Raw genomic sequence first — 12,122 nt, 5'->3', positions numbered from 1 at the left:
CACCTCTGTTTGTCTCCATTCTACTGTCTACACCTCTGTGTGTCCATTCTACTGTCTACACCTCTGTGTGTGTCTCCATTCTACTGTCTACACCTCTGTGTGTGTCTCCATTCTACTGTATACACCTCTGTGTGTCTCCATTCTACTGTCTACACCTCTGTGTGTCTCCATTCTACTGTATACACCTCACTGTGTCTCCATTCTACTGTCTACACCTTTGTGTGTCTCCATTCTACTGTATACACCTCTGTGTGTCTCTATTCTACTGTCTACACCTCTGTGTGTGTCTCCATTCTACTGTCTACACCTCTGTGTGTCTCCATTCTACTGTCTACACCTCTGTGTGTCTCCATTCTACTGTCTACACCTCTGTGTGTCTCCACTCTCTGTATACACCTCTGTCTCTATTCTACTGTATACACCTCTGTCTCTATTCTACTGTATACACATCTGTGTCTCTATTCTACTGTATACACCTCTGTGTCTCTATTCTACTGTATACACCTCTGTGTCTCTATTCTACTGTATACACCTCTGTGTCTCTATTCTACTGTATACACCTCTTTGTGTCTCCATTCTACTGTATACACCTCACTGTGTGCCTCTATTCTACTGTCTACACCTCTGTGTGTCTCTATTCTACTGTCTACACATCTGTGTGTCTCCATTCTACTGTATACACCTCTGTGTGTCTCCATTCTACTGTCTACACCTCTGTGTGTCTCCATTCTACTGTATACACCTCTGTGTGTCTCCATTCTACTGTATACACCTCACTGTGTCTCCATTCTACTGTATACACCTCACTGTGTCTCTATTCTACTGTCTACACCTCTGTGTGTCTCCATTCTACTGTCTACACCTCTGTGTGTCTCCATTCTACTGTATACACCTCTGTGTGTGTCTCTATTTTACTGTCTACACCTCTGTGTGTCTCTATTCTACTGTAGACACCTCTGTGTGTCTCTATTCTACTGTAGACACCTCTGTGTCTCCATTCTACTGTATACACCTCTGTGTGTCTCCACTCTACTGTATACACCTCTGTCTCTATTCTACTGTATACACCTCTGTGTCTCTATTCTACTGTATACACCTCTGTCTCTATTCTACTGTATACACCTCTGTGTCTCCATTCTACTGTATACACCTCTGTGTGTCTCCATTCTACTGTATACACCTCTGTGTGTCTCCATTCTACTGTATACACCTCACTGTGTGTCTCTATTCTACTGTATACACCTCTGTGTGTCTCCATTCTACTGTCTACACCTCTGTGTGTCTCCATTCTACTGTCTACACCTCTGTGTCTCCATTATACTGTATACACCTCTGTGTGTGTGTCTCCATTCTACTGTATACACCTCTGTGTGTCTCCATTCTACTGTATACACCTTTGTGTGTCTCCATTCTACTGTATACACCTCACTGTGTCTCCATTCTACTGTATACACCTCACTGTGTCTCCATTCTACTGTATACACCACTGTGTGTCTCCATTCTACTGTATACACCTTTGTGTGTCTCCATTCTACTGTATACACCTCACTGTGTCTCCATTCTACTGTCTACACCTCTGTGTGTCTCCATTCTACTGTATACACCTCTGTGTGTCTCCATTCTACTGTCTACACCTCTGTGTGTCTCCATTCTACTGTCTACACCTCTGTGTGTCTATATTCTACTGTATACACCTCTGTGTGTCTCCATTCTACTGTCTACACCTCTGTGTGTCTCCATTCTACTGTATACACCACTGTGTGTGTCTCTATTCTACTGTATACATCTCTGTGTGTGTCTATATTCTACTGTATACACCTCTGTGTGTGTCTATATTCTACTGTATACATCTCTGTGTCTCTATTCTACTGTCTACACCTCTGTGTGTCTCCATTCTACTGTCTACACCTCTGTGTGTCTATATTCTACTGTATACACCTCTGTGTGTGTCTATATTCTACTTTATACACCTCTGTGTGTCTCCATTCTACTGTATACACCTCTGTGTGTCTCCATTCTACTGTATATACCTCTGTGTGTCTCCATTCTACTGTCTACACCTCTGTGTGTGTCTCCATTCTACTGTATACACCTCTGTGTGTCTCCATTCTACTGTCTGCACCTCTGTGTGTCTCCATTCTACTGTCTACACCTCTGTCTCCATTCTACTGTATACACCTTTGTGTGTCTCCATTCTACTGTATACACCTCACTGTGTCTCCATTCTACTGTCTACACCTTTGTGTGTCTCCATTCTACTGTATACACCTCACTGTGTCTCTATTCTACTGTCTACACCTCTGTGTGTCTCCATTCTACTGTCTACACCTCTGTGTGTCTCCATTCTACTGTATACACCTCTGTGTGTGTCTCTATTCTACTGTCTACACCTCTGTGTGTGTCTCTATTCTACTGTCTACACCTCTGTGTGTCTCCATTCTACTGTCTACACCTCTGTGTGTCTATATTCTACTGTATACATCTCTGTGTGTGTCTATATTCTACTGTCTACATCTCTGTGTCTCCATTCTACTGTATACACCTCTGTGTGTGTCTATATTCTAATGTATACACCTCTGTGTCTTTATTCTACTGTCTACACCTCTGTCTCCATTCTACTGTATACACCTCTGTGTGTGTCCATTCTACTGTATACACCTCTGTGTGTGTCCATTCTACTGTCTACACCTCTGTGTCTCTTCTACTGTATACACCTCTGTGTGTTTTAATGTGTGTGTGTGTGTGTGTGTGTGTGTGTGTGTGTGTGTGTGTGTGTGTGTGTGTGTGTGTGTGCAGTGTACCATGCTCTGTACCTGGAGGAGCTGACTGCGGCTGAGTTGATCAGGAAGATGGCGTGTGTGTGTAGTGTTCCACTGGGACACATCAACCAGGTCTACCGACAAGGACCCACAGGAATACACATACTGCTGAGTGACCAGGTACACACACACACACACACACATACTGCTGAGTGACCAGGTACACACACACACACACACATACTGCTGAGTGACCAGGTACACACTCACACACACACACACTGCTGAGTGACCAGGTACACACACACACACACACACTGCTGAGTGACCAGGTACACACACACACACACTGCTGAGTGACCAGGTACACACACACACACACACATACTGCTGAGTGACCAAGTACACACACACACACACACATACTGCTGAGTGACCAGGTACACACACACACACACACATACTGCTGAGTGACCAGGTACACACACACACACACACACACATACTGCTGAGTGACCAGGTACACACACACACACACACACACACACACTGCTGAGTGACCAGGTACACACACACACACACACATACTGCTGAGTGACCAGGTACACACACACACACACACATACTGCTGAGTGACCAGGTACACACACACACACATCCTGCTGAGTGACCAGGTACACACACACACACATCCTGCTGAGTGACCAGGTACACACACACACATCCTGCTGAGTGACCAGGTACACACACACACACTGCTGAGTGACCAGGCGCACACACACATACTGCTGAGTGACCAGGTACACACACACACACACACACACACACACTGTTCAGTGACCAGGTACACACAGACACACACACTGTTCAGTGACCAGGTACACACAGACACACACACTGTTCAGTGACCAGGTACACACACACACACTGTTCAGTGACCAGGTACACACACACACACACACACTGTTCAGTGACCAGGTACACACACACACACTGTTCAGTGACCAGGTACACACACACACACTGTTCAGTGACCAGGTACACACACACACACTGTTCAGTGACCAGGTACACACACACACACTGTTCAGTGACCAGGTACACACACACACTGTTCAGTGACCAGGTACACGAACACACACTGTTCAGTGACCAGGAACACACACACACTGTTCAGTGACCAGGTACACACACACACTGTTCAGTGACCAGGAACACACACACACTGTTCAGTGACCAGGAACACACACACACTGTTCAGTGACCAGGAACACACACACACTGTTCAGTGACCAGGAACACACACACACTGTTCAGTGACCAGGAACACACACACACTGTTCAGTGACCAGGTACACACACACACTGTTCAGTGACCAGGAACACACACACACTGTTCAGTGACCAGGAACACACACACACTGTTCAGTGACCAGGAACACACTTCAGTGACCAGGAACACACACACACTGTTCAGTGACCAGGAACACACACACACTGTTCAGTGACCAGGAACACACACACACTGTTCAGTGACCAGGAACACACACACACTGTTCAGTGACCAGGAACACACCTCCTGATGTTATCTTTGACCAGGAACACACCTCCTGATGTTATCTTTGACCAGGAACACACCTCCTGATGTTATCTTTGACCAGGAACACACACCCACTGTTCAGTGACCAGGTACACACCTCCTGATGTTATCTTTGACCAGGAACACACACACACTGTTCAGTGACCAGGTACACACACACACTGTTCAGTGACCAGGAACACACACACACTGTTCAGTGACCAGGTACACGAACACACACTGTTCAGTGACCAGGAACACACACACACTGTTCAGTGACCAGGAACACACACACACTGTTCAGTGACCAGGAACACACACACACTGTTCAGTGACCAGGAACACACACACACTGTTCAGTGACCAGGTACACACACACACTGTTCAGTGACCAGGTACACACACACACTGTTCAGTGACCAGGAACACACACACACTGTTCAGTGACCAGGAACACACACACACTGTTCAGTGACCAGGAACACACCTCCTGATGTTATCTTTGACCAGGAACACACCTCCTGATGTTATCTTTGACCAGGAACACACACACACTGTTCAGTGACCAGGAACACACACACACTGTTCAGTGACCAGGTACACACCTCCTGATGTTATCTTTGACCAGGAAGAGGTGGATGTTCTGTCCATCAGGTGTTTGCATTATATTTACCGACTGCTGCTGTGTCCCACCCTAACCCTCCCCCCCCCTTCAGCCTATTCAGGAAGTACTGGGTGCACCATTCAAAACAGTCCCCTAACTAGACTGTGCATCACAGCTAGTGGACATATCTACTCGTTGGATTTGATACTGTATCAGTATACCTAAACATTACTGGTTCTGTTGTATTGTTCTAGTTTTAATGTATCTAATGTCCCCAGATGGTTTACAACTTACCGGACGAGAGCTGCTTTCTGATCGGCACAATCAAAGGTATGGTGACATAGACATTTCTGTTCTGGACAAACTTTCCTTTTCTAGTTTGACCTCAATGCTAACTCTCTCTCTCGCTCCATCTCTCTCTCTCTCTCGCTCCATCTCTCTCTCGCTCCATCTCTCTCTCGCTCCATCTCTCTCGCTCTCGCTCCATCTCTCTCGCTCCATCTCTCTCGCTCCATCTCTCTCTCTCTCTCTCTCTCTGTCTCTCTCTCTCTCGCTCCATCTCTCTCTCTCTCTCTCTCTCTCGCTCCATCTCTCTCTCTCGCTCCATCTCTCTCTCTCGCTCCATCTCTCTCTCGCTCCATCTCTCTCTCTCGCTCCATCTCTCTCTCTCTCTCTCTCTCTCTCTCTCTCGCTCCATCTCTCTCTCTCCATCTCTCTCTCTCTCTCTCGCTCCATCTCTCTCTCTCTCTCGCTCCATCTCTCTCTCTCTCTCTCGCTCCATCTCTCTCTCTCGCTCCATCTCTCGCTCCATCTCTCTCTCTCGCTCCATCTCTCTCTCTTGCTCCATCTCTCTCGCTCCATCTCTCGCTCCATCTCTCGCTCTCTCTCTCGCTCCATCTCTCTCTCTCTCTCTCGCTCTCTCTCTCGCTCCATCTCTCTCTCTCTCTCTCGCTCCATCTCTCTCTCTCGCTCCATCTCTCTCTCTCGCTCCATCTCTCTCTCTCTCTCCCTCTCGCTCCATCTGTCTCTCTCTCTCGGTCTGTTTCTCTCCAGATGAAACGGGGGAGGGGCTCCACCAAATGGGGGAGGGACTTCACCTGGTTTTGAAGTAACGATAGAGGATGACATCACTCAACACTCCTCCCTCTGTGTGGAGGGGAGCAGCCTCCACCCCTCCTTCCATCTCTCCCGCTCTCCTATTATCGTTCAGATTGCCGTGTCTAAGGCAGACGGACAGAGATACTGAACTGTCTAAGGCAGACGGACAGAGATACTGAACTGTCTAAGGCAGACGGACAGAGATACTGAACTGTCTGAGGCAGACGGACAGAGATACTGAACTGTCTGAGGCAGACGGACAGAGATACTGAACTGTCTGAGGCAGACGGACAGAGATACTGAACTGTCTGAGGCAGACGGACAGAGATACTGAACTGTCTGAGGCAGACGGACAGAGATACTGAACTGTCTGAGGCAGACGGACAGAGATACTGAACTGTCTGAGGCAGACGGACAGAGATACTGAACTGTCTGAGGCAGACGGACAGAGATACTGAACTGTCTGAGGCAGACGGACAGAGATACTGAACTGTCTGAGGCAGACGGACAGAGATACTGAACTGTCTGAGGCAGACGGACAGAGATACTGAACTGCGGCCTTGTTAATGTTAGAATCTGACGGGGCGTGACCACTGTTTCATATTGAAAACACTATTACTGAGGGGGGGGGGGGGGCTTTGTTTATTCTTAAATGTTTATATTGTTGTACGAGAGGAGGGAGGCTGCCCCCCCCCTAACACACAGAGAGTCATATAGAGGGAGGCTGCCCCCACACACAGAGTCATATAGAGGAGAGGAGGGAGGCTGCCCCCACACACAGAGTCATATAGAGGAGAGGAGGGAGGCTGCCCCCCCACACGGAGAGAGTCATATAGAGGAGAGGGAGGCTGCCCCCCCACACGGAGAGAGTCATATAGAGGAGAGGGAGGCTGCCCCCCCACACGGAGAGAGTCATATAGAGGAGAGGAGGGAGGCTGCCCCACACAGAGAGAGTCATATAGAGGAGAGGGAAGCTGCCCCCCCACACAGAGAGAGTCATATAGAGGAGAGGAGGGAGGCTGCCCCACACAGAGTCATATAGAGGAAGGAAGCTGCCCCCCCACACAGAGAGAGTCATATAGAGGAGGGAAGCTGCCCCCCCACACAGAGAGAGTCATATAGAGGAGAGGAGGGAGGCTGCCCCACACAGAGAGAGTCATATAGAGGAGAGGAGGGAAGCTGCCCCACACAGAGAGTCATATAGAGGAGGGGGGAGGCTGCCCCCCCACACAGAGATAGTCATATAGAGGAGGGAGGCTGCCCCCCCACACAGAGAGAGTCATATAGAGAAGGGAGGCTGCCCCCCCCCACACAGAGAGAGTCATATAGAGGAGGGAGGCTGCCCCCCCACACAGAGAGAGTCATATAGAGGAGGGAGGCTGCCCCCCCACACAGAGAGTCATATAGAGGAGGGAGGCTGCCCCCCACAGAGAGTCATATAGAGGGAGGCTTCCCCCCCCCCCCCCCCCCACACAGAGTCATGTAGAGGAAAGGAGGGAGGCTGCCCCCCCCATAGAGAGTCATATAGAGGAGGGAAGCTGCCCCCTCACAGAGAGAGAGTCATATAGAGGAGGGAAGCTGCCCCCCCACAGAGAGTCATATAGAGGAGGGAAGCTGCCCCCCCACAGAGAGAGAGTCATATAGAGGAGGGAAGCTGCCCCCCCACAGAGAGAGAGTCATATAGAGGAGGGAAGCTGCCCCCCCACAGAGAGTCATGTAGAGGAGAGGAGGGAGGCTGCCCCCTCAGAGTCATGTAGAGGAGAGGAGGGAGGCTGCCCCCCCCACACAGAGAGTCATAGAGAAGAGGAGGGAGGCTGCCCCCCCCCACACAGAGAGTCATATAGAGGAGAGGAGGGAGGCTGCCCCCCACAGAGAGTCATATAGAGGAGAGGGAGGCTGCCCCCCACAGAGAGAGTCATAGAGAGGAGGGAGGCTGCCCCCCACAGAGAGAGTCATGTAGAGGAGAGGAGGGAGGCTGCCCGCCACAGAGAGAGTCATATAGAGGAGAGGAGGGAGACTGCCCCCCACAGAGAGAGTCATATAGAGGAGAGGGAGGCTGCCCCCCACAGAGAGAGTCATATATAGGAGAGGAGGGAGGCTGCCCCCCACAGAGAGTGTCATATAGAGGAGAGGAGGGAGGCTGCCCCCCACAGAGAGTGTCATATAGAGGAGAGGAGGGAGACTGCCCCCCACAGAGAGTCATATAGAGGAGAGGAGGGAGGCTGCCCCCCACAGAGAGAGTCATATAGAGGAGAGGAGGGAGGCTGCCCCCCACAGAGAGAGTCATATAGAGGAGAGGAGGGAGGCTGCCCGCCACAGAGAGAGTCATATAGAGGAGAGGAGGGAGGCTGCCCCCCACAGAGAGAGTCATATAGAGGAGAGGAGGGAGGCTGCCCCCCACAGAGTCATATAGAGGAGGGAGGCTGCCCCCCACAGAGAGAGTCATGGAGAGGAGCTAGGCTGCCCCACACAGAGAGAGTCATATAGAGGAGGGAGGCTGCCCCTCACAGAGAGAGTCATATAGAGGGAGGCTGCCCCCCACAGAGAGAGTCATATAGAGGAGGGAGGCTGCCCCCCACAGAGAGAGTCATATAGAGGAGAGGAGGGAGGCTGCCCCACACAGAGAGAGTCATATAGAGGAGAGGAGGGAGGCTGCCCGCCACAGAGAGAGTCATATAGAGGAGAGGGAGGCTGCCCCCCACAGAGAGTCATATAGAGGAGAGGAGGGAGGCTGCCCCCCACAGAGTCATATAGAGGAGGGAGGCTGCCCCCCACAGAGAGAGTCATATAGAGGAGGGAGGCTGCCCCCCACAGAGAGAATCATATAGAGAGGAGAGGAGGGAGGCTGCCCCACACAGAGAGAGTCATATAGAGGAGGGAAGCTGCCCCACACAGAGAGAGTCATATAGAGGAGGGAAGCTGCCCCACACAGAGAGAGTCATATAGAGGAGGGAGGCTGCCCCACACAGAGAGAGTCATATAGAGGAGGGAGGCTGCCCCACACAGAGAGAGTCATATAGAGGAGGGAGGCTGCCCCACACAGAGAGTCATATAGAGGAGGGAAGCTGCCCCACACAGAGAGAGTCATATAGAGGAGGGAGGCTGCCCCCCACAGAGAGAGTCATATAGAGGAGGGAGGCTGCCCCCCCACAGAGAGAGTCATATAGAGGAGAGGAGGGAGGCTGCCCCCCACAGAGAGAGTCATATAGAGGAGGGAGGCTGCCCCCCACAGAGGCCCATACAGGCAGCACTATAGACCTCAGACAGGGCCAGTCATCAGTCAGTGCTGCTGGACCTCTCTGTGACTCGAACCTGCAGACTGAGTTTCAGACAGACAGAACCCAGCCGCTTGTGTCCCATTCGCTCTGACCTGAGACTCGACCACACCCACTTTCACGGAAGCAGAGCTGGCGACTAACGAAACCAGAAAAGACTATCTAGATCACGCCAGCCCCAGCGTGGACCTTCTGATCTGTTCTCATTCTACAACTAGTGAGTCCTCTTAGCCAATCAAGTATTGATGTTGTGGATCGATGGAGCTGTTACACTGTAACAGAATGCCATCAGGGCCCTGTTCTGGTCCACGTATCGTATGAATCAGGTCTAATACCATAATATAACCCAGCCTATTTCAGAGCAGGACCGGCCGTCTCCACTGAAGACCCTGCCTGCATAGACGTGTCTCAGCATCATGGGAACTTCTTTCACTTCACTCAAGTCTCTTCAATCTCATTTTTTGTTATTGTCGCTTTTATGGTTTTGAGTTTTGTCTTTTGACTGAGACCGTTTGTTTGTTTGGCTGTTGGTGTAAGATGAGATGTCTCGGGTGCCACACTTCACACTGTTCGCTGGGCTCAGTTTGATTTTTCACACACAGACGGACGCACGGACACACACTGACCCTAATAGACTATTGACATGGAGAGGGGGTGAGGAGCAGGCGTCTCTAGACTATTGACATGGAGAGGGGGTGAGGAGGAGGCGTCTCTAGACTATTGACATGGAGAGGAGGAAGCGTCTCTAGACTATTGACATGGAGAGGGGGTGAGGAGGAGGCGTCTCTAGACTATTGACATGGAGAGGAGGAAGCGTCTCTAGACTATTGACATGGAGAGGAGGAAGCGTCTCTAGACTATTGACATGGAGAGGAGGAAGCGTCTCTAGACTATTGACATGGAGAGGGGGTGAGGAGGAGGCGTCTCTAGACTATTGACATGGAGAGGGGGTGAGGAGGATGCGTCTCTAGACTATTGACATGGAGAGGGGGTGAGGAGGAGGCGTCTCTAGACTATTGACATGGAGAGGAGGAAGCGTCTGTAGACTATTGACATGGAGAGGAGGAGAGGAGGAAGCGTCTCTAGACTATTGACATGGAGAGGAGGAGAGGAGGATGCGTCTCTAGACTATTGACATGGAGATGGGGTGAGGAGGAAGCGTCTCTAGACTATTGACATGGAGAGGAGGAAGCGTCTAGACTATTGACATGGAGAGGAGGAAGCGTCTCTAGACTATTGACATGGAGAGGAGGAAGCGTCTCTAGACTATTGACATGGAGAGGAGGAAGCGTCTCTAGACTATTGACATGGAGAGGAGGATGCGTCTCTAGACTATTGACATGGAGAGGAGGAGAGGAGGAAGCGTCTCTAGACTATTGACATGGAGAGGAGGATGCGTCTCTAGACTATTGACATGGAGATGGGGTGAGGAGGAAGCGTCTCTAGACTATTGACATGGAGAGGGGGTGAGGAGGATGCGTCTCTAGACTATTGACATGGAGAGGGGGTGAGGAGGAGGCGTCTCTAGACTATTGACATGGAGAGGAGGAAGCGTCTCTAGACTATTGACATGGAGAGGAGGAAGCGTCTCTAGACTATTGACATGGAGAGGAGGAAGCGTCTCTAGACTATTGACATGGAGAGGGGGTGAGGAGGCGTCTCTAGACTATTGACATGGAGAGGGGATGAGGAGGAAGCGTCTCTAGACTATTGACATGGAGAGGGGGTGAGGAGGGGGGCAGGGTGACATAAATAAACACACAGAAATGGACCGAACTGGTTTGGGATGAAGGTGACCTTAGAACAAGGTTGTGTGTCTTGAGTGAAACCACAGCTCATACAAGGCGTGGCCTTCCTTCACCCCTGACAGGATGGGATGGAAACCCTGTATGTGTTCTCAGGTCTGTCCGCTGGCCGTATTTAGTCGTTGACTACTGGCAGTGGAAGTGTGTGTGTGCGTGCGTGTGTTTATTGTTGCAGAAACTAATCTGGTTTGATCATGTCAGTTGTCACTGCTTTTGTTCGTGGCTTAGTTTGCCTTTTAGTCAAGAGAATGAGGTTGGGAGGAAGGAAGCTATTTTTATTTGATTTTGTCCAAAAATAAATGTAGCCCAGTCCTTTAAAAATAAATCCCCAAAATAAAAAAAACCTGTACTGAAAACCACCAAGTCCAACTTGATGTAGTTTGTAGTTTTGGAGCCACACCCTTCATGACTCCTGGGAGAAATCAAGTGTTAATGTTGAGTTGGAACAGAACCTGGCAGCTACTTCAACACCAGGAAGTGAGGAGCACAGGGCCTGTTCAAGAGGTCCTTACAGAACGTTCAGGTAGAAATGTGTGGTGTTGAACGGATGTGATTGGCTGTCTGAATTCCTATTCTATTTCTATATGCAACGTTCAGAACATTTCACATCACTGAGAATACACCCCCATCTCTACAGACCCTGGGTCACATCACTGAGAATACACCCCCCATCTCTACAGACCCTGGGTCACATCACTGAGAATACACCCCCATCTCTACAGACCCTGGGTCTCCTCCATCTCTACAGACCCTGGGTCTCCTCCATCTCTACAGACCCTGGGTCACTCCTCCATCTCTACAGACCCTGGGTCACTCCTCCATCTCTACAGACCCTGGGTCACTCCTCCATCTCTACAGACCCTGGGTCACTCCTCCATCTCTACAGACCCTGGGTCACTCCTCCATCTCTACAGACCCTGGGTCACTCCTCCATCTCTACAGACCCTGGGTCTCCTCCATCTCTACAGACCCTGGGTCACTCCTCCATCTCTACAGACCCTG

At 50.3% G+C, this 12,122-nt stretch overlaps 1 protein-coding gene across 1 annotated transcript in view; it reads left to right on the top strand.

Annotated features, from left to right (window-relative positions):
• Positions 1 to 6,212, top strand: part of LOC139391817 (upstream-binding protein 1-like) — a 36,687-nt gene extending 30,475 nt beyond the window's left edge. Inside the window, exons 15-17 of the mRNA XM_071139382.1 lie at positions 2,797 to 2,939; positions 5,221 to 5,272; positions 5,996 to 6,212. Coding sequence (XP_070995483.1) covers positions 2,797 to 2,939; positions 5,221 to 5,272; positions 5,996 to 6,054 — 254 coding nt within the window. The 3' untranslated portion in view covers positions 6,055 to 6,212. The remainder of the gene's footprint in view (positions 1 to 2,796; positions 2,940 to 5,220; positions 5,273 to 5,995) is intronic.
• The last annotated feature ends 5,910 nt before the right edge of the window (positions 6,213 to 12,122 follow it).

The sequence above is a fragment of the Oncorhynchus clarkii genome, chromosome 32 (genome assembly GCF_045791955.1).
Source record: "Oncorhynchus clarkii lewisi isolate Uvic-CL-2024 chromosome 32, UVic_Ocla_1.0, whole genome shotgun sequence".
In the NCBI taxonomy this organism is placed as follows: domain Eukaryota; kingdom Metazoa; phylum Chordata; class Actinopteri; order Salmoniformes; family Salmonidae; genus Oncorhynchus; species Oncorhynchus clarkii.
Note: the sequence above shows the minus strand (reverse complement) of the source record. Positions and strands in the feature narration are given on the sequence as shown.